At 30.8% G+C, this 23,877-nt stretch overlaps 2 protein-coding genes across 3 annotated transcripts; one reads left to right on the top strand and one right to left on the bottom strand.

The window, feature by feature from the left end:
* LOC113382091 (5-methylcytosine rRNA methyltransferase NSUN4-like) lies at positions 1-6,211 on the top strand. 2 transcript variants are annotated; one of them, XM_026620648.1, is made up of 10 exons: positions 1-167; positions 252-438; positions 1,158-1,607; positions 1,676-1,801; positions 1,963-2,146; positions 4,319-4,433; positions 4,518-4,642; positions 4,766-4,903; positions 5,047-5,206; positions 6,081-6,211. In XM_026620648.1, exons 1-9 carry the CDS (start codon positions 90-92, stop codon positions 5,189-5,191), a joined length of 1,548 nt encoding a protein of 515 aa, XP_026476433.1. In that variant the 5' UTR covers positions 1-89; the 3' UTR covers positions 5,192-5,206; positions 6,081-6,211. The 2 variants fall into 2 exon arrangements, with proteins under 2 accessions (XP_026476433.1, XP_026476434.1); XM_026620649.1 differs by having other exon boundaries at positions 6,084-6,208.
* LOC113382093 (putative inorganic phosphate cotransporter) lies at positions 5,998-19,363 on the bottom strand. The gene is made up of 10 exons (XM_026620650.1): positions 19,344-19,363; positions 11,958-12,257; positions 11,087-11,238; positions 10,868-11,015; positions 10,278-10,432; positions 9,811-9,960; positions 9,616-9,748; positions 7,961-8,116; positions 7,628-7,713; positions 5,998-6,246 (listed from the first exon to the last, which is right to left on the bottom strand). Exons 1-10 carry the CDS (start codon positions 19,351-19,353, stop codon positions 6,064-6,066), a joined length of 1,473 nt encoding a protein of 490 aa, XP_026476435.1. The 5' UTR covers positions 19,354-19,363; the 3' UTR covers positions 5,998-6,063.
* Between the last annotated feature and the right edge of the window lie 4,514 nt (positions 19,364-23,877).

Below are 23,877 nucleotides of genomic sequence, written 5' to 3'. Positions count from 1 at the left end.
ACGTTTCATATGTTGTCTACCAAAATCCTCTGCTATTATATGGACGCTAATAAATTTGCACAATTCTAACCTATAAAATCCAGTGCAAAATGTTTCTGCGAAGAAAATATTTAATTTCCACAGCTTCGTCTGTTTCTGCTAGAGCGAAACATTCAAAAGATCATTGGGTACATGAATAATCACAACTGAATTATTATTATTATTATTATTTGGTTAATTATTATAAATTCTGTATGGTGTTCTCATTTTAGTCGATGAAAGATAAGAAAATTTTCCCAAAACATAGAGCTTTAGAACATTTTGATGATTTCTATAAATCAGTATTTGGCGATAAATGGCCATCGATTAGAGTAGCCTTGTTATCGCCGCAGAAGTATGTTGCTCTCGTCAATAATTTTGGTGATACAGAAAAAACATGTGAAAAACTAGAAAATTTAGGTATGAAAAATTGTTTAGTTTTTATTATTTAGTTGATGTTTGAAACTTGTGCATTGCTGTTTTATACTATTATATTTATTTGCATAGTATAGATCTGATATTTTGTATTAACTGTATTGGTTTGGTCCATTGTAGGGTGCGGTGGACAGAAGTGGGCCATGTTTTTATTTTTGGTGGTGAATGGTTAAAAACGAATATATTTCCTTGATTTTTTTTTAGTTTACAATTATGTTTGGAAGTATTTTGTTTTTTGAATGGCAAAAAAATGTTTTTACCATGTTTCCCGAAAATGTAGGGAGAAGTGGGCCACCCAAATTTTACTTTACTGTGAAGTGACCCATATCTGTCCACAAATAATGACCCACTTCTATCTACAAATGCCTTTTTTTTTGCTTATGCATCCAACAAAAACACAATGTAAACAATCAACAAAAATCACTTTGCATTTCAAAGATTATGTCTATATAATATATTGCATATTTACTTGTATTTTGCTCATGAAATGCTTTTTAAAATTGACCTAGTATCAAAATATGATAAATATGTGTGCAGTTCGACATACATGTCATAGTCTCAAGGTTATTCAGGTGGCCCTCTCCAACCTGTGACCCATGTCTGCCCACCGCACCCTACTATAATAAGTTTAGATTAATAAATTTATTTGATTTTGCCTAGTTCCAATTCTTTATTAGTTTTTTATAATTCATTTTTGTAAACAGGAGGAATTAATTTGAGAACATTATACAATATTCAAAAAGAAAAATTTTTAATGAAAAAGCAAAAAAAGCAACGAGATAAACAGCTTGATAAAATATATAAAATGGACCAAAGTTTAGAGAATTTCTTAATGAAACAGAGACAAGATGAAGTTAGTTCAGTTTATGGAACTAACGCAAATGAAATCAGTAGTATTCCTGAATCAATAAACAATACAAAAGAACCAACTACAGACATTAGCAGTGCTTCTAATACAGAAGATTCTATTTCTACAAATGATGAAGGGTCAAGCTTAAGTTTGCATGCAAGATTAAAACATGCTAAGTATGATGAGAGAAGATTAATTAATCCAGAGGTTGGATTAGCGGCACTTCATGAGTTTATACCTGCAACAAAACTGAAGGGAATAGAGGATTGGGTATTTGAGTCGGAACATTATCAATACTATCAAAGTATGTGCAATTAACTATCTATTTTAATTCTTAGAAATATGAATAACACTACGATAAAAATATTTTAGATCCAAGTGAATTTCCTATTAAAGTTGAAGCAGAGGCTCCATTTACGATACCTGAAACTTTTAATGTATACAGTTATGAACGTGGAAATATATCAGATTTTCCTTCACCAAAGAGGGGATCAACAGGTACTTTGGTTGATAAAAGCAATGGTTTTGTTCAAATTAAATCTTATCACATATATTAAATCAACAGAATTATTTCTCATACTTGTTGATTATAAAATTATAAACTAATTATAAATTTAGTCAGTTGATGAAGAAATTCTAATAATTTTTATACATTTTAGGAGTATTTTCTCATTATTTAATGAATGGCGGTAGTATATTGCCTGTTTTGGCATTAGACTTACAAGCTGGAGATCGAGTTTTAGATGCATGTGCTGCACCTGGAGGAAAGTCATTGCTAATGTTACAAACCTTATTGCCTGGACTAGTTATAAGTAATGATATTCAAGAATCTAGGATTAATCGGTAATTGTGTATTTTTTTTTTTTGCTCATGGTAAAATTAAATGTGTATTCTAGTTTAACCCCTTAACTTACGATTTAGATTCGAAAATGTCGGCCCAAAGTTGTTCAAGCTGGCGCAGCGTTTGTGACTATTTTCCCTCATAATGTGTGGTCTATCAAAAATAATTTTGTGGTTTATAGTTCCGTATGAATCAATATTTTGTAATACTTGCATTTTTAAAAACATGTTTTAATATCAAACGAGAAGTTGCAAGTGTATATATTATATATATATATATATATATATATATATATATATATATTAGGGTGGTCCTTAAAATGATCATTTTCGAATTTTCTTGCTCCCAGGGGCTCAAATAGATCCAAATAGATAAAAAACAATTCTCTGAAAGTTTTAGCTCTTAATATTAATGTTTAGATAGAGCGCAGTTCTATCAAAGTAGAGCGCAATGCAAAACAGCGCTAACGAAGCTATCTTTGCATGGTTGCAATAAAAATAACATTAATAATAATTTCTATCTAATAATAATTTATCTTTTCTAAATCAATATAAAGGTATTATTTCCTTACCATTTTTAGGCAGTTTTACTTATTTTTTAAAAAAGATATTTTCTGAAGAAGGTTTTCTTTTAGTTTGCAAATTTGAAAATACTTTAAATTCTTTGTATACTTCATTAAAATCATAAACACCACATAATAGAATTGTTGACTCCGTTTACAAGGTGAATTGTAATGATTATGAAAAATTCAGTATTGGGGAGAGTTCACAATATATATATCTAAGAGATTGCTTCAACATAAATATAATTCAAAAAATAAAAATCAATACAAAACAATGCTTTCAGACCATATGCAAAATTTTAAACACACCTTTGATTTAAACAATCCCGTTATTTTATATATTGAACAAAATGTTGACTTAAGAAGGTTTGCTGAATCTGTTTTCATTTTTTTAAATTCACAATGTGTTAATAAAAGAAGTTCTTTTTCTTTGCTTTTTGACAGCTATCAAAATTTAATTAATGTATGTAAGTCTGATTTTTTTAATATTTGAACAATTATTTACCACTTGATATTTTCTTTTTTTCTTCTTTTTCAGAATTTGAAATATTTTGATTACTCGATTTTATTTTTCAAAATTCTATATATATATACATATTTTTTGTTTTTAGAACAAAATATTGATGTTTTAATTGTCAAATTTTACATAAAATTATTTTAAACTGGTTTGGTATGTATAATTTTAATTCTGTTTTATTTCATTTTGTTACTTTATTTTATTACTCTGTTTGTATTTTAGCTGAATGATAAGCTAGCACAATAGCTCGAAACGTATTAAAGAAGATTTATATTTACGTCTCTGTCTATATATATATATAGACATCAGAATTCATTTTAGAGGTATGGTTTCTTCAGCGAAGTATCTTATTTTGATCTCTAGTATCCGAAAATTATTTGTGCCGAAGCGACTTTAAAGTCGACCCACCTTAATATATATAATGGGTAGTGCTGCTCTAGGGCAGGTTCGTTCGGAGTGCGGACTATCTTGAAGTTAATATTAAGAACTAAAACTTTCAGAGAATTGTTTTTAATCAATTTGGAAGCATTTGAGCTCAAGGGAGCAAGAAAATTCGAAAACATCCATATTAAGGATCACCCTAATATATATATATATATATAAGGGTGATCACACCTTATATAAGGTGTGATATTGATATAATATATATATATATATATATATATATATATATATATATATATATATATATGCAGATTAGTGCACATGCTTTATTTAACAATTACTGACCTTTTTAAAATCATGTGTGTCTCATCTTCACTGTAATTTCAAAACGGTAAAAATTATATACTAATACGTTATTTAATATTTTATTAAAATTATTATTAAATAATGTATTAGTATGCACTTTTTACTGTTTTGAAATGACACTGAAGATTAGGCATGTCATGGTCTCAAAAGTCTATCATTATTAATTAAAGTTTGTGTAAAAATTTGAGTATTGTGTTGTTCATATTTAACACTTAATATTTGTTACACTCATACCACAAAATTATATATATATATATATATATATATATATACATTGAAGATAATGTTTTTAACATATTTATTATATCATACTGTTTTTGTAAATAAATTCAACTCCAATTTTAGTTTGAAATCTGTTTTTGATCAATATCTTTATGATTATGGTACGAAATGGAAAGGTTTATCCTACATAACCAAACAAGATGCTCGTGCATTGATGGAATATGACTCATATGATAAGGTTTGCATATTTTTGTAAATCAAAATATTAACTTTTAGTGTAGTGTTTTCATATAAAAGATAATCAGTTCAATTTAATTTAAAGGTTTTAGTTGATGTACCTTGCACAACAGATCGTCATTCTGTAAATAATGATGATAACAATATTTTTAAACCAACTAGAATAAAGGAACGGTTGAGAATTCCAGAATTACAATCTCAAATTTTAAGGTAATGACAAATTGGATTTGAATTGAACTACATTTGAGTTGTTACATATTCGAACTTTAGAATAAATATATTATAAATGTGATCTCAAAGTAATCAATGATTTTTATAATAATCACTTTGCAGTAATTGCCTAAGACTAGTTAAACCTGGTGGAACTGTAGTTTACTCAACCTGCTCGCTTAGCCCTGTTCAAAATGATGGTGTTGTTCACTTAGCACTGCGGCAAGCATTTGAAAATCATAACATAGAAGCATGTATTAGGTGATAATATATATGTATTTTTATGAAATTAGTATTACTGAATTTTATATTATATACATATATTTTTAACTCTTAATTAGCACATCATAATTTTTTGAAATATTATATAACAAGTGTAAGGCATAAATCTTTTTATACTACAGGAATATTTCTTCTGCTATGGTACCTTTTGACCACATATTTCAGTTTGGATACAATATGGGATTGCGATACGGACAAATGGTTATACCATTTTTGCCATCAAACTTTGGTCCTCTCTATTTTTCTAAAATCATTAGGTTAAAATGAAGTATTGATATATAGGTAATTATACATATAGTGTAAATATAATAAATTTTATAAAAATATTATTGTATTTTTTATTTTTTTATTCATTCGTATTATATACAGCTTAAAATAGCTATAAACATGTAAAAAGTAATTCAATATAAATAAATATAGAAGCATAATAAACTGGATTTATTCCCATGATATGAATTGTCCTTAATTTATATTGTGAATATACAAATGTTGAAATAGTAAAGTCTTTTTACAATCAGCGTGATATAGTTGAAATGGTTAAGATAAATTTTGATTAAAATTATTTATTATTTATTTGATTTTAATAGTGTTTACTAAATAGCCATTTATGAATTGATGAGAAATAATGGAACTAATAATATTGTAATGCAGAATATTTATGCGCATCTTTGGGGACGTCCATTAATCACGTGAGCGAGTTTTTAAGGATTTTTGGACCCCCCCTCCCCCTTGGTGATGCATGGTGAAATTCAAAATAACCCCCCCTCCCCCACCAAACATCACGTGTATTTTCAGTTACGTGATAAAACTGTATTTTTTTTTATTTTTTTTTGAAAACATTTGATTTTTTTTTAAAAGTCAGTTAAAAATAAATACACGTGATATCTTACTATACCCCTCCCTCCCCCACGTGATATTTCGTGATTTTTTGTCAGACCCCCCTCCCCCTAAAAACCTCACGTGATTAATGGACGCCCCCTTTAATATAATATATAATTTTAAAACAAACATACAAAATAGTACTTTTGATAGCACGTGTTGCAAATAAAATATGATTTAATCATTATGAAAAATTTCTATTAATTTTTATATTATTAACATTTATTATCTAACAGTAAAAATGCTATACTATCTGATTTTCAACTGTCTTTTTCAGCAGTGTTCATAGGTAGTTCTTGAGTATCCACTGATTGTTTCTGTTTTGTTGGCCCATTATTCCAAGGTTGCTCTTCACCGCTGCTCCAAAGCGTAAATACTGTGAATTCAACTAAATACAGAGCAAGCGTCATGAAGAAAATAAAACGCCAGGCTTCGATGGTTTGCTGAAAATAATAATGGTAATAATTATTTTTTAATAGAAGATTGCATAAACTAATAATTATGAACTTTAACCCTTTGCCCTCGTTTGTCCACTCTATGCCATCACAGTATATATGCATACATACAGTATACAATAATTATAAAACATAACTCTTATACAAAAACATATTACTAGATGTGTGTATTTGAATTAAGATTTATCTATTACAAATGTTGTTTGCGCATCCAAAACTTGCGTGTTATATATTCTTGGTGCTCTTTTGATAGAAATTACTTCCGAGTAGTACAATACCCATCTCCAAATTGATTTTGAGGACTAAGGTTTAATGTCAATATTTGCTTGATTGTGCCAAATGATGATTATTTGTTTTAAAAATATATTACATTATTATCTTATATATAAATTACAATTTGAAGACCAAAATAGAAAATATAACTATAATCTAAGGAGTTGATGTATCGAAGTGTGACAGTGTTTCACTATCCATTTTTTGGAGCAACGGCTTGATAAGCTAAATTTAATCGATATTTTGCGATAAGGCAAGATGCATCTACTTCCCAATACGTGTAAATAGTCGACTTAATTATAAGAAATTAGATTTAGCTATTTTAAGATTTTTAACTGTTTATTTTGCATAAATATTGCTATTACTAAAAACTAATCAAAACATATTTATGATATCAGTAATTATATTATTTAAATTCAGTTTATTAAACATGTTTCAATCTACTTCTTGTTCTAAAAATGTATTTTATTCAGGTGTGGACGTCAACAGTGATCAGCGCATAAAATAACTGGAATATAAGCGGCGTTGATGCTAAATGTGCGGCTCATTATTAAAAACTTTGACGAATTTGAATAATTCAACCACTTATTGTAATCAGTTTTTTTTTTTCAAGAATTCATTAGGAAGAAACGGCCCGGCCGATCTTTACAAAAAACTATTGAGCACGATTCCCAACGGGTATCTCTCGATCGATTTTTAAATGTTTAAAGTCGGTTAAGGATTTTTGGATAAAATAAAGACGAAAAATTTAGCATTTTCTACCAATTCTAGAGAAACGGCTTGGATGTCGTCTTGCAAAACTAATCAACGCTAGTCCTTATCTCAGTCTCATCAAATGGCTTTTAAATTTTTGAAATAGGTGCAGCCATGTTTGACAAAACGTCGACGAAAGGTCAAAAATTGGCTCCAATACAAACACACATATTTCTTCCAAATTTTGGATTTCTTATTAATTCCAAACGATTCTGAATTACTTGAAACGTCGAGAAAACACAAGATTAGAAAATCATTTTCTGACAATAACAAACTCCTCCTTCCGGAAGTTAATGATTATTTCGAATATTACTCTATTAACTAAACTATGTTCAATACTCACATTTCCATCCGTCATATAACCTACAAATACTGGAACTGCTATTCCTGATATCGTACCAGGAATGTTAGTGAATGCGATGAGGGAACCTGTAAATTTATATTTTAAATAATATAAATAGTCATAATTTTGTTTTGTATAGAAGCATTATATGATTTTAACTCAAGAGGATCGATTTTAGGACTGTTTTGACGGACAGGAAGATTATTAGATCAATTACGACGATAGTTCATAATAAGTAATTCAGTAGCATATCGCTTTGTCGGGTCAGTGTGGGGAATTGATGTGAATAAATTCGAATTCAGTTATTTAATTTGTAACATAACATTCACTTACCAGCATATCTTGGTGCGATATCAATATGATTTATCATGACGCCGCTATACATCGCACCGTGGCTTGCTACTGCTAAACAGAGCAGCGCCGCGCCAAGATAGCGCCAGCAGCCAACGAATGACAGAATCGCGAGACATGTACCAGGACCCAATGATGCTTGAAATAATTGATTTATTTTATACAAATCGATCGTTATTATTTTTACGAATTAAATTCAAATCAATACGTATTACCTTACGCTATTTTAAAATACTTAAGTTTATTTCGCGTTGTATAATTTTATTGCATTGTCTGATTAATTTATTTGGAGATCAGATTTTGTACTTCAAATATTTTAATTAAACGGTCAGTTTTATTTTCTTTGTTACCAAATTGCAATTCAATGTGTAATCGCAGTTCTTCAATAAGGAACTTCCGATTTGCATAAGGTTAAAAATTCTGTTATATCAGTCTCCTTCAATTTTAATAAAAAAAAGATGTGAAAGACTTGAACTCAAAACAACACAACTTCGAAAATTTCATAACACATACATAACATGGAAAGTTTTTTTTATATTTTTTTTTACATACAGAAGTCATATGTAGCACATACGTCAAATATAAATATGTATACGATATTATATGGTATCATGCTAGTAAAAATAGCTTTCTGTACCACCGTAATTTTGAAGATGTTTGATGTGATAAAATATTCTATTTGATGAAATAAACTGAATAAACCTGAAAAGTTCTCATTATATATTTTTATTGTTTCCCTCTCTTACTAAAATATTTTAGTTATTGTATTACTTTTTTATCATATATAAAAATCTCGTGTCATGATGTTCGTCACAATACTCCGGAATGGCTTGACTGAGAATCTACATCTATTTTTCATGTCCCTTAGTGGTAAGGGTTGTCCGCTTCTAAGATTTTTCTTAGTTTTTGTAGCATTTTTTATTTTAGTTTTTTATAATTTACAAAGAATACAAACAACCCTAAATTTTCACTCTCCTACCACAAACCCCTATTTCCTAAGTCATTTTAGTAATGTAAAGATTCAGTTGGTCTCTTTTACCCCTTTTTACATGTAAGCTTTTATTGCGAGTTAAATGCAGAAGACATTATTAAGTCAGAGATTTTGCCGTTTTTTTTTAAATATTTTTGACTTTAGATTAGTGTACAGCCGTAAAATTTACATTGGAAAACATATGTCGCACACACTATACAAACAACTGTTTTTTGGTGGACCTGTGTAATTATTTTTGACGAAATACCAGATCAAGGTTATACACAGTATTATTTCTGTGAAAAACGTACCCAGGTAATTTATATTTTGCATTGGTTGAATAATGTAGCTATTACTTTGTACAATCTCTTTAAAATTGAAATAAGTCATTAGATCTGTTTGCCTCATGGCTATCCCATTTTACACCGCCTTTGGGGTAAAAAGTACCAGGTGACAATTTTTGAAAAAAAAACAGCAAAAAAACGCATAACTAAAAAGATGAATCAGCTGGGAGTTTTACTGAACATAGTCAGATATTTGTTATTTGTTGTGACATTTGTTTCTTTTTTTAATTCTAATTACAATCTGTACACATGGGACATTCAGTAATTGTTTTGACTTTATTATATATGGATTAGTTCCCCGCACTACGCTAAATCTATATTACCTATTCCTGTGGCAATTTTTCGTGCTTGACCGACTGTTAGTTTTCCATTTTTTATGCAATAGTCCATAATATTTCCTGTAATAATTGTCGTCGTGGCCATTGCGAAGAACGGTATAGCAGTTAAAAGTCCATTCTAAAAAAGGTAGTTAAAAGTTACGCATATACGTCAAACGATTCAAAATAAATTTACATTACCTCTTGGATACCAAATAAGAGTATTTGTCTTAAATACACTGGTATCTCTATTAGTAATAGGTAGAACCCCCAATTTGAGCAAGTGTTTCCAATCAGAACTGCCCAAAACGGCTTAGATGTCGCTATGTCTCTCCATGGCATTTTAGGTTTCTATTAACAGAAAAGGTTTATTATTATTGTGCCAGTATATAAGAAGTTGAATGCTTCAATAAAGTTTATTTCATCTTAGCATTTTAATATTTTTAAACCATCTTTAAGCTTGATTTGCCAAATTACTAATAAAGCGGAGGGGGAAACTTGTTCCGAGTCAATGAATTGGTTCTTAGCAGTAAAATAGATTATCAATAAATAAATAGGTGATCTACAGTTACACTTTAGTAGTCTGAATAATTTTAATAATTGTTAAATAAACTGTTTATATAATTATTGATAACTCTTGAATTTTTGGTTAAATTATTAATACATGCCTCTGTGGATGGAACTTGTATGGTTTGTCCTAACATTTCTCGTTCTTCTTCAGCTATAAATTTATGATGAACTGGGTAATCTGTTACGTAAAACAACCATATAAAAACCCAGGGCAAAGCTAGACATCCGCTTATGTAAAATACATAAGCCCAACCTGAAATTGGTAATAGTTATCATAGAATGTCAATAGTTTGACTAGAATTCATTGTAATGAATAATACAAATACATTTTCAATAATAATTGCATTTATGTACGTGTTTTATCTGATTAAATTGATACAGCATTACAATATTGTCATTTTAAATATTAAAATAAGTTTTATAGATTTATCTATAATATTTCGTAAGCAAATCTTCGTTTTATTTTTCAAAGTAAAGAATATGAATATTTTTTTCTTAAAATAAAATTGCAAGTAAAATCTGTTTATTTAAAATTAAAAGCAGAAAAAATTCCTGTGTGCAACTATATCTGGTGTTGCATGAACGATCGTTTTTCTATCTCGTACATGAGATAAGTTTTTGAAAATGTAGTTAAATTTAATTTTATGATAATTAAAGAGTTTCAAATCTATTTGTTTTTGAATCTTACCCAATTTACTGGATATATAGCCCGACATATATTGGGAGGCAACAGTTCCTAAACATGTACCGGCGTAGATGAATGACGATAATTTGGAACGCTCTTCTTTGGGGGACCAATGTGATAAAAGGCAGTGCGTGCAGGGAAACGTAACGCCCTGATTAATAATAAGAACATTATATGTTCAATATTTATATTAAACTTTGACTTGAAACTATTTTAACTTACTCCTCCGATTCCTTTGAAGAATTGGCATACTATAACGCCACCAAAGCCAAGATAAAAAGCTGCGATCGGCGTCATAAGCGTCATTACCATATTTGTGATAACTGCGAAGAACATTACCCATTTTGCAGACCACAATTCTGAAATTCTGCCGCCTATAACAATATGTCATTTTATAACTTTTTCTAAAATTTGCATTTTATTATATAGTATTTCTTTAAGTTCTTCAACTGAAAATGATTTCAAATGTTGATTCTTCTTCTGACATAGATTTAATTATTCGGTAATTTATTATTCAACAATTTTTAAAAACAAGTGACCTGCAGTATTACAATACATCACCTTTTACAGTGATTGTCAATTGCGTGTGGTTTAATTTTTAGTTTAATTTAAATCTCACTAGGAAAATATTGTGAGTTGAAACGCAATTTCTGCTCCTTCTTAACTTGAGATTTATAATAGTTCTATAAAAAATATGACCATAAAAACTGATTTTTTAAGCGATAGTTATTTCGATCTTATGTTAATTATACTCTTTATATTTTTTGTTCCCTAAATCAATTATTATTAACTTACTAATTTTCAAGTACATAAAATATACGTTGATATTTTTACATTCCTTTACGAAAATATTCTAAGCTGGTGGAAGATCTACATTATTCTTTTATAACAATCATATCAATAATCTATATTTAGTTTGAAATATATTTAATGTACAGTTTTGTTTTAGCATTAATTAAATGTTGGATTCCAAGGAATATCAAAGAAATAAATAGAAATCAAGGAGTGATAATAAAATCTGTATAAATCTATGAAATGTTTTATGTTTTTACAAAATAAATAAAATGTAAACGTAATAAATAATATGCTTTACCTGGAAACATAGACAACGCATAACCCCAGTAGTAACTGCTCAAGATCAAACCTTGCTGCTGGCTAGTGAAATCGAATGGTCCATCCTCGTTTTTAAGTTCCTGCTCTCGATTAAATCCACATTGTTCACTTGTCATACCACTGATTTCTGCTGTTATGTTTCCTTTTATAATTTTGGTATTTTCTATAGCCGTGTGGTTAACCATGGCCACCAGTGCCACCGAAATGTTTACGCGTAACCCATAGATGATAGCGAGGGCCATCAGGCCCAACCCCGCGATCATCATACGCGTTTTGAAATCTAAGAGAATAACATTTTAAATAATCATAATAATAATAATAATAGTAATGAAGATGCAATACTAATATAGTTACATGATTACTTTTTTGTGATAGAAATAAAATATTAATATAAATTTCAGAATCTAAATTGATGGTTAAGGTTTCGGCAATGAATATTTAAATTGTTTCTAAAAAGCATTAGGAAGCAAAGATTTATATTCAATTTTTATAATTTGCAAACTTATAGATTTGTGGGAAAGTAATAGGCGACGACATTAGGTCAGATTCAGATGGCTAGTGTGCTGAGCTTACAAAAGAAGATTGAATGTTTTTATCAAACGTTTTTTTTATGTCATTACCTTTTTAAAATATTAATATATTAGTAATAAAGCATTGCTAAAGTGGTGAACACGACTTGGAGAGCATAAGAAGAAGAAAACATGGAAATAACTCAAACCGGACGTAATTTTAAATCGACCAGCAGAGAAGGCAAAGTATGCTGAGATTCTACGTCGACTAAAGCAGATCATCCCTGACGAGCAGGTCCGGACGACTGTAGATAAGATTAAGAAGACTGGAGACATGTTGATTGCAATCTCAAGAAAGTGCGCAGATAAAGGCCGAGGTCTGCAACAGTCAATCACGAGCATCTTCAACCCTTTTGGTACGCGCGGTACACATGTGTACCCCAAAGTTTGAAAATTTTTGGACAGTCGAATTTATGTATGAAAGCAATGCAAATTATACCACGATTTAATGTAAGTGTTTAGCTGTGATAATACGTGACACATAATAGGTGAAATACATATGACACGTAAAACAGCATTCAGTTTAGAACCAATCGCGTTTTGTTTTTTATCCGCCCGTAGTAAACTTTTCTAAACTCTTCTAAATGTGAACTCGGTAATTCCTAAATTGTTGATGAATGATAAGAATTGATTGAAGAAATATTAGCTCTGTCTGAACTATTTGCTCCAAGAATTAAAAATACAAGGGGGGAATATAAGTAGAAAATTGCTTTTACCAATTGAAGCTAAAACATGAGGAAGGTGAACAAGATGCAGTGAAAAAAATTCAAACATGAATTTCAACACTGTATCAACAATGCAATGTACTTTTATGTCAAAAATGTTTTTATTATGAATTAAAAAGCTTCATCATAAATTTTATTTATGTTCTAAGTTGAACAATATTTTTTTTGTTGCTTCTATAGGACGGTTGGTACAGATGTGTACCAACAAAAACCACGGATGGTACAACGGTTTACCAGCACCTCCAGCTGCTCCCTGATTATTTAATTTTTAAACTTTTCTTAACTCTTCCAAATGTGAATTCGGTAATTCCTAAATTGTTGATGAATGATAAGAATTGATTGAAGAAATATTAGCTCTGTCTGAACTATTTGCTCCAAGAATTAAAAATACAAGGGGGGAATATAAGTAGAAAATTGCTTTTACCAATTGAAGCTAAAACATGAGGAAGGTGAACAAGATGCAGTGAAAAAAATTCAAACATGAATTTCAACACTGTATCAACAATGCAATGTACTTTTATGTCAAAAATGTTTTTATTATGAATTAAAAAGCTTCATCATAAATTTTATTTATGTTCTAAGTTGAACAATATTTTTTTTGTTGCTTCTATAGGACGGTTGGTACAGATGTGTACCAACAAAAACCACGGATGGTACAACGGTTTACCAGCACCTCCAGCTGCTCCCTGATTATTTAATTTTTTTAATGATTTTCATTTCAACATATATCACACATTAAAAATTTTACACAAACCGGTTTTTCAAACAATTATTTGAATACCGCCCCGAAAGGGTTAAGGATGACGCCAAAGTGATGCAAAAGAGATAATCGAAATCAGGGACATTGATGACGATACATCTAATTCAGACTGCTCTGAAAAAAGCAGCTGGACAAGACTGTGAAACACCAGCGGAGGCAATGCAGATCCGTAAAGCCTACAGAGTTATTCATGCTGCTACAGTAACGTTACCGGTAGCCACGGCGCAGAAATTGCTTGATCGGATCGGTAGAAGTCGAATTGGCTGGGTGAACTGTCGTATAAGAACATCTATAGGCCAGTCCAGTGCTACAAATGTTTTTTGGGCATCACGAATTCCAGTGTACAAGTAAGGCGAACCGTTCAAACCTTTGCATTAAGTGCGGACAAGAAGGGAACAAAATCGCTAGCTGTCCAATCTACAGATGTTCGGAAGCACTTAAGAAGTTATCATATAAACAAGCATGAAGATACTGTAGCTAAATTTAAATCATTGTAAAGCTGCACATGGCTTTATATAGACAGTACGAGAACTGAAGCTTGACCATGTGATATTATACAGTCATACAGCATCTTCACCTGGCCAAATATGGAAAGTGGGCACAACCACCAAAGCTGTTATTTGGTCCTGTGGCAAACTCTACTTCCAGAATACAGTTACCAAACGCAGCGTTGGCTTTGTATCAGCAGCAATAGATGTGGATGCTACGCACCACCTAGCCTAATTGTGGAATTTGCTAACTTTCTGGCACGACTGATCGAGAACGCGAAATGATATTATTCAGTGGCGATAGCCGGAGACTTTAACTCCTGGGCTTTAGACTGGGACAGCAAGCACACAGACGCACGAGGAAAAGCACTACTGGAAGCTTTTAGTACGCTAGACGTTGTATTGCTCAATAGTGGTGGCAAGCCGACCTACACCTAAGGCGACGCAAGCTCGATTTTAGACCTCACATTTGTCAGCAGTAGTCTCTTCAGAGGTAACAGCAACTGGTGGGTGATGGATATCTACACTGCCAGCGACCATCATGCATTTGGGAATTGTCATTCGAATTGAACATCAAAAGACCTATCTAGCAAGTTAACTGCGCTAGCTGGAAGGCAAAATATTTTGATCGAGATGCATTGCTAATAGCTCTTGAAAGCAACTCGATCAACACTGGATTCGCGGAAGAAAGAACCAAGGACCTGATGAAAAGAGTGACACTGGTCTGTGATTTCAGTATGCCTCGTTAAGGTGGCATAAATTCAAGATCCTCGTTGTACTGGTGGAACGATTACATCAGAGTACAAACAATCTCGTCGTGAATTGATTAAGGCCATCAAAGAGAACAAAGATGGTGGAAAGAGCTCATATGTGAGGTGGATAAAGAAGTTTGGGGTAAGCATTATAAGGTGTTTATGACTCTGCTGAAAAAGCAACAGGTGCAGACACTTACATGCCCTCAATTTCTTTTGAAAGTAACTGCGCTGTTTCCACAGCAACGCCAACGAAGGAGTATTGCCTGGTTGCCAATTTTCCGGTTACGGTCCTGAAATACGACACGAAGAACGGCTCAAAAAATATATCTCCGTAGGTGTGCCTTAAAGCTCAGTTCTTGGGCCAGTACTGTGGAATATTATGTACGATGGGCTTTTGAGACTAAAAATTTCAAGACGCGCCAAAGTAGTGACATACGCGGATGACGTAGCCGTAGTGATTGTCGCGAAACATCTAGACGAAATATGCCATATGTTCTACATCACCTTCGAGAAAGTAAATTGGTGGATGTATACTGTCAATTTTCAACTAGCTAAACATAAGACAGAAACAATACACATCACCAGCAGAATGCCATATCGGGCCTTCCTGTATTTGACCGCTCTCTGTACTTGAACACATTCCCTCTAATAAATGAATGTTTTCAATATTAAATTAAGCAAAAAGGTCTAGAAATTAAATAATTTAATTTTATTTGCTGACACTAGAACATTTCAACTATGAGTAAATATGTGTTCAAGTACAGAGAGTGGTCAAATACAGGGAGACCCGATATGGCGGTCCAAGCAGTAAAGAATTAGAGGCGCTCGTACGCTAAAACTATTGATTTTGCAAAAAATGGTTATTGCATGAAATATAGGAACTCTCTTAACTCTCTAGGTTAATTCGCATTCGTGCTTTTATGGTAAAATAAGCCAAGATGGAAATATTGTTATAAAACTGTTTTTAGGCCTCGTTTTCTAATATGGTGGGGCCAGCGGTAAAAATTCGAGGTGGCAAAGTTTAAAAATTCGTAAAGAGCACAACGAAATCTACAAGACTATCAATTTTCAAAACACTCTGAGTACTTTCCGGGCAAAACTACCAAATGACTGGAGTAATAATAAAAAATTAAATTAACACATGGACGTCAGGAATCTATGTTAATTAGATCAAACGGCGATTTTCTTTTCGATCTACAACGGTAGTTTTCCGTTAGCAAGGATCTGGCTAATAGATTTGTATGGCTATTAAGTTTGTTTCCATGTTTATGTGCTGTTATTGTCATAACGTTCTTTACAGTACGTGTGTTCACATCCAGGTGAATTAGCCAATTAGGAACATATTTTGGTGCTCCTATGGCGATTTTGAGTAATTTGTTTCGAAATTTTTATATTATATTTATATTAGTTTTATATGCACTACTCCATAATTGAGTACCATATTACCAAATTCGTTTAAGTAATGATTTGTATAAAAGCAGCTTATTGTATGGCCTAAAGGGGCGTCCATTAATCACGTGAGGTTTTTAGGGGGAGGGGGGTTTTGACAAAAAATCACGAAATATCACGTGAGGGATGTAGGGGTATAGTAAGATTTCGCGTGAATTTATTTTTTAACTGATTTTTTTAAAAAAATTCAAACATTTTCAAAAAAAAATTACAGTTTTATCACGTAACTAGAAATACACGTGATGTTTGGTGGGGGAGGGGAGTAATTTTGAATATCACCATGTATCACGAAGGGGGAGGGAAGGGGTCCAAAAATTCTTAAAAACTCTCTCACGTGGTTAATGGACGCCCCCTAAAGGATTTAGTCTCTAATAACAAGTAGAGTTTTTTTGTTTTCAGTTCTAGCTGCTGCCTCTTTTTCTTAATATGATTTTTTCTATCCTATCGATCTATATGCCAAGATATTGCATATGATCTTCTTGAGGTACTTGAGTGTTGCCTACTAGAACTACGTTAGTTGATTGTTGATATTTTTCACGGTTACGATACAAGTGAGTTTGAAAAAACATCCAATTAAAAGTAAAAAATGCCATTTGGCGGACAAAAAGGATCATTAGACATATGCACATCAAATTATCAGATATGTTATAGATCTTTAATAATAAGAACAAATTTTGTCTACATTTTTATATGTTCTGTTTATCCCTTAGACTGCGACGCAACGTTCACGCGCTTCGATATTTCGTTCCTACGCAGCTAATGTATCGCGATTGCTTTAAAAAAGTTTAAAATTTCCAAAATATTTCAAAATGTAACAAAAATTTTTTTCAAAAAGGTCAATTTTTTTAAAAATTTTAAAATTCTCAAAAAATTATTTTTTTCGAAGTTCTAAAATAATGAATTTAAAAATGTTCTTGCATCGTCGTTTTTTTTAATGTTTATTGTTTCAGTCTTCTAGAGTGTTTGTTTTGATTCTCCATAAGTATATTTAGTTTATTCGTATAAAAATTGACCCAGGGGTGACCTTACCAAAAATGATATGCTCGTTTCACTGAGACAATACATTTGTTTTATTGAGCTTTGACTTTAGAAAAAGGTTTATTTGAGCTATTAAGGTAAATTTGTATTTAATTATATTTTTGATAACACTGTACTTTTGTTTACACAGAAGTTTTCGTTGAGCAGGAAATATAGAATGATAATCGAATATTTTCTTATCTGTGCATGTTACGCCTATAACGAGAACAACGTAAACACGAGCAAACGAAGTCCATTTTTACGCATTTCAAAAACAACTTTTTTAAGCAATTAAATGAGGTTTGAAAAATGTTAAAATTTAATTTATGGCATAAGATTTATGGGTACAGAATAGCTAAACACATATTTTTGTGAATTAAGACTGTTTAAAATGATGATCTTTAATGATTTGCACGATGTCAAGTTGAACTTGATGAACCAAAAAAATATTAAATTGAAGTAGTTTAGGCTTGACGAAAAAGGCAAATATAATGGAATAGCACGTTATATTGATATATCATTGATTTGGTTTTCATGACTGCAAATGCAACTTTTTGTTTTGTTTTTATTTTGTTACACTCATTTACATCACATTTTTATTCTATTTACATAATTATAAACAGCATTTAAAAATTAAATTCACACAAATAAATTACATAAATATCATTAGATCTTTATAGAAATGATTTATATGTAATGTATTGAATATATTTTAAAACTCAGTGGAAAATTGGCACAAAAGTTTTTTAAAACCTGATGATTCTTTATTGTAGTCTTCGGAAAAAAACCAGAATGATAAAACAAATATCTATACAAGATATCAATATGAAAAACAATTCAATTCCAAGTAGATTCAATAGGCTTCAGTCGCAAAAATCATTTCAATTAGAGAAAAAAAATTAAATGCTAAATTCAAAAGATTCGAAGAACTATTTAAAATTAACTAAAATAGCCTGCAAAACAGCTTGCACGTTAGCAATTTTTAAATGTGTTTTATTTAATATTATATTGCATTAATTTTATCATACACAATTAAAAATTACTAATTAAATTTATGTATGAAACAACAATATTGTACTAGCATTGGTGTTGAATTTTGAAACTTTTTACAATTTATTTTTAAAATTATAGCTACATCATAGCCGATATCATTGAATTTTCAGGTTTTCAATATTTAATTAGTAACCATGATGTCAATAAAACAAAATATTATTTAAATTCATTTGCAAATTATTTTCAAATATGTTTATTAGGATTTTCTTTTTCTTTTTCTGCTTTTATCAAACGATTTATAAATTTATATACAATGGAGTTTTTTCTGAAGATGAGAATGCTGTCTTAAAACGGTAGTTAAATTCATTTTTTCACTGAATATAGTAACAGAATAATGGAATAACATGATAAATTTCTAAATATTAAATTTTATTTAATATTTTTCAATTTAATAAATATATTGTTTCAAATAAGTTTTTTATAAATTTTATTTATACGTCCAATAGCATGTTGTGATATTACACTATACATATTTTTACGTGAAATTTCACAAACTTTATGAATAATAATTTAAATTTTTTAAAATCACTAAACACATGTTGGAACTTACGATCATTCATTTTATCACAATTTTTAACACTAAATAGTAATTAAATTAAATCACATGTAGAATAGTTATTGCACTATTTTTAAATTTTTAACTAAATGTAAGTTCATTAATTCGTTAATTTACGATATCGTAAAGTTGAAGAAACGCATCGGAATTTTTAGTACTGCGCCTGCTAAAGTTCGAACCGTTCGAGGCGGCCGCATGGCTCGAAGTGCCTTCGACTCCTGCGCGATACGATTTTCATATTACATACATACTTCGTAGTTTTGTTAGTGATCTGTTTTATTTATTTTTTTATCATTAACTAAATGCTGCAACAGACGACGCACTGACAAAATTCGAGATCAACGACTACTGAGTGGTTTCCAACCTTTTCGTACCGCCCTCTCCCACTTTTTTTTTAAAGATAAAGCTGCATTCCCCTTAATTCTTCTAACAATCTAATTGTAGAAATACTCAACTGATATTGTCTCAGGGAAATTGCTGAAACTTCTCGTATTATAATCAAAAAATGTTAAATGCATTACATTTTTTTTGAAAACTTTGAGTAAATTAGATTTTTTGGAGAATTTTTTAATTCTTGGAAGAGTTTTATATTTTTAGAAAATGTTGCATTTTTTCGTAGAGCAAGTTATAGTAATCGCAAAAAAATGGAAAATGAAATTTTTTTATATATCTTTACGTTTCAAAACCTTCTGAACATTTTGGCATACCTTAGAAAAAATGGACGTATGTGTGTGTGTATGTATGTGTGCGTGTATGTATGTGTGTGCGGATACAAATTTTTGTCGACGATTTCGGGAACACGGATGAAGCGATTTGAAAAAACATACGAATCGTATTGATAAGGAGACGTGCTGATTAGTTTTTGGCGGTCTAGTCATTTCAAATATACAGGGCAAAAAGTGCCAAAAATGGTAACTCGGTTTTTAAAAGAACGGAACGTCCGATTTTAATAATTCAAAAAAACATTTTACTTGTGTTGACAAGAATTGATCAAATTTTCATGAAGGCAGGTCTAGCGGTTTCGGAGATCTAGTGAAAAAAGTAAAAAAAATGCCATTTGGCGGTCAAAAATGATCATTAGACATATGCACATCAAATTATCAGATATTTTACAGAGATTTTAATAATAAGTATAAATCTTGTTTACATTACTATGGGTTCCGTACCGATGTTTATGCGTCAGATGGCGACGCAGCGCTTACGCGCTTTGACATTTTGTTTCTATGCAGTTAAAGCAGTACGATTGCTTTGGAAAAAAGTTCAAAATTTCCAAAATATGTCAAAATAAAGAAAACAATTTTTTTTTCAAAAAAATTTTTTTTTCAAAAAAAGTAATTTTTTGTCAGATTTATAGTTTCTCAAAAATCTAATTTGTTCGAAGTAAATTTTTTTCAACAATGTTATTCTTTTTAAAAAAAATAATAATTTTTGATACGGGAAGTTCCAGCAATTTGCCTTAAGGCTTGAAACCCATTCAAGCCGGTTGATTTATTTATACTGTCGATAAAATCGAGAACAATTGTTTGAAATATATAATATATATATATATATATATATTGTTACGAATGTGTGGGTGAGGACCCGCACACGGATGTAAAATAACACATTACTACCCCTCTCCCTATATGCATAAAAACACCATGTCCCTGATGAGGAGTGTGTCGAGGGCTGAGAGTTGTCTGCATTTTTAGTAGTCTAGAAATAGTCGTAGTCTTGAGGTAGTCGTTGTCGGGGTTGAGAGTTGCCGGCGTGGCCTCAGTGTCGACAAACGTGCGGTCCAGCGCACGAAAGTGTTAATAAATGTATTGAATGTGAGATTAGAGGACATCATGGGGGGACAGCGTTCGGAGACTGTCCCCAAACAGAAAGTAGACTTAGTGAAAATACCTAAAGGTGATGGTTAAGTGATTTATGTGAATCGGGCCCGATGTATGGACATGTGATGGACACTGGTTGCGCCGTGGTTAAAGATAAGTCTAGAATAAGTTGCATGTTAGAATAAGAAATGTTTTAGATTAAGGGATTGTTATGTTTAAATATAGGTTTGTTAATTAAGTAACGAACAAACGCCTTTTCATTAGTAGTTTTAAAGTAATCAGTTTCTTACAGGATCGCGACGTCACGGTAAGGGTGTAGAAAGACCGCGAATGTAACAACAATAGTAAATTAGGGCATGAATCAAGGGTAATAAATAATAAATAAAAGGGTTTCACAATAAATAAAAAGGGATTCGTGACAAAATGGTGGACTAGCGCCGGGTATGCTTTTCGTTGGTTTAACGATCAAATGATTAAAAAGTATTAATTTGTTTTGGTAATCATTTGATCCACCATCGACGGCATTATTACGATCTCGGTAAAACAATTTTATTGTTGGTTCATTCGCGGTTATTTTTCCTTGCGTGTAAGTTTACAGTTTCCTCGTTTTATTTTTTTGTTATTTTGTTATTGATCAATTTCGGGTTTCGATTTGTTTTTTCGCGCGAAGATTCGGCATTTCTTGATTACGCGTTATTATTAAATTGGTATTTATGAAATTTGTTGAACTCTTGGTTATCATAGTTGAGTGTACAGAAGATTGTTGGAACACTTAAAATTATGAAAACATAGTGCAATTTGAAATAATGTTTAGCGGTATATATAAATTGAAATGTTTTGTGTGATCAAAGGGGTTTTCTATGTATGTTGGGGTTAATGTAAACGTAATTTGCGAAATTGGTTGGCGCAAAAAACGAATAATCAAGTAGTTCAAGTAATTGTTAGAATTTTTGATTTTGAAAATCTATTTAATTCGTAAAATTTAAAGGTTGTTTTATAATAATTTTGAAATGCTGAATCTATTTATTGTATTTGTATTTTTGTTCGTTAATGTTTCTTTTTGTTCAGTCGCGCGGTTTTTGTTTATTTCGATTTTTGGGAAAGGCTTTTGTTCGTGTACTATTAGATACGTGTTTCCTAGGTTAATTATAATTACCATCATTTTAAATTAAGATTATTAGAATATAAATTTTAAATTCGAAATTATTATAATTAGTGTATAGAAAATATTGTTCTATACAGATTTAGAATTTTTGTTTAATACGAACATTATTGAAATTGTTTAGTGTATTGTGTTATTCATAATCATTTTCGTAAACACTAATACATAAAATTTTATGATGATTGCCAGATACATTAAGTTATGTTATACAGTTAAGTGTTGTTTTCATGGAAATCGTTCTTGTGAGTAGAGTTTATTTTTTTTTGTATATATATAGTCGTAAATATTTTAAAGAAAGTTATTTTAAAAATATCATATATGCAAGGGTAAGATATCGTCGAAGTCCTTTTCTCTTCGAATTCGATTTCAAGTCATAGACATTAAGTGACGCAGCGGGATAATTTTTATGTCTCTTTTTTTTTGTGTAAACATTTCATCCCTACGTTTTTAAGGCGCCACAACGCGGGTGGCTAGTATATGTGAGGTCGAAATGCCCAGACATCGTTCTCGTGTTGCGATCTTGGTCCTATATGTCAACGCCAGGCTAAAAGCTTTTTTTTGGTTTAAGTACTAGATTTTTGAGTTGCGTAGATAGTTTTAAGTGTAGTGTAAAAAATATTTTAAAATTAGGGAAGATGTCTTTGTATATATATATATGTTTTTTTTTTGTTGAGTCAGGGGTTTACAATAATTTTCGAATACATGTGGCTGTTTTTTTAATTACGAGCGAATTTCTTTTTCAGTTTAGTTTTGTTTGCGCTATTGCGTTAGAGTATTTTTATTATGATTTGTTTTATCTCAAAATTTAGAGCAGTTTTGAGAATTGCGGAGTTATTCGCCTCCGTGCATATGAGGTGCCGAATATTTTATTGGGAATGCGTCGAAAACAACGGCTTACAGGGATTTGAATTGTGGCAAATTTTTGTTAGGGTCGATCACCACCGCCTGGATAGCTTGTATATAATTCAGTGCGAAAGCTCTTGGTGACACCGATTTTCGATATGCATTTGAATTGATCAGGATGTCTTTGGTGATTTTCAATTAGAGCGGACTTAGCCACCCCGATTTAATTGTAATCAGTCGAGCCCACTGACATCAAGGTCGATACGGCTCATACTGCCAATAGTGAAATGGGATTAGAAATTTGATTTTTACATTTGATAGTTTTTTTTTTTTATGGTTGTTACTGTTAAAAAATAATTTTGATGCTGTTTTTATTATTAATTTTTTTTTGAATTATTGTTGAATGTTGTGTGTTTAGTACTTAATGATTGATATTTAGTTTTCGCGGTAGAAAAGATGGATAAAGGAAACGTCGAATAAATTTTATTGTCTTCAGTTAAAAAATCATAGGTTTCTCGTCCCTTTCATTCAACCGGTTATTTTATTTTGCAATTATTCCATTAGCGCAACAAGACGGCAGTCACATGTTTAGTCAATATAGATAATAGATAGATAGGAATAAAGGATTAAGGATAATAATAATTCAGTAAGATCATAATCGCAAAATAGGAGATAAATTAATAGATACGTAGTAATACTTAGTTAG

Source organism: Ctenocephalides felis, unplaced genomic scaffold, assembly GCF_003426905.1.
Source record: "Ctenocephalides felis isolate EL2017-DRISC unplaced genomic scaffold, ASM342690v1 CF-g0.4_SCAFFOLD_03272, whole genome shotgun sequence".
Classification (NCBI taxonomy): domain Eukaryota; kingdom Metazoa; phylum Arthropoda; class Insecta; order Siphonaptera; family Pulicidae; genus Ctenocephalides; species Ctenocephalides felis.
The sequence above is the reverse complement of the archived record's forward strand: the minus strand, read 5'-3'. Positions and strand labels throughout refer to the sequence as shown.

Coding starts and splice junctions, on each gene's coding strand:
- LOC113382091 (XM_026620648.1), top strand. CDS start 90: ATGTTTCTGCGAAGAAAATATTTAATTTCCACAGCTTCGTCTGTTTCT. Junction 1,802..1,962: donor ACCAAAGAGGGGATCAACAG/GTACTTTGGTTG, acceptor TATACATTTTAG/GAGTATTTTCTCATTATTTA. Junction 4,643..4,765: donor TTACAATCTCAAATTTTAAG/GTAATGACAAAT, acceptor ATCACTTTGCAG/TAATTGCCTAAGACTAGTTA.
- LOC113382093 (XM_026620650.1), bottom strand. Junction 10,433..10,867: donor CTATATATCCAGTAAATTGG/GTAAGATTCAAA, acceptor TACCAATTTCAG/GTTGGGCTTATGTATTTTAC. Junction 9,961..10,277: donor TACAAGTTCCATCCACAGAG/GCATGTATTAAT, acceptor TTCTGTTAATAG/AAACCTAAAATGCCATGGAG.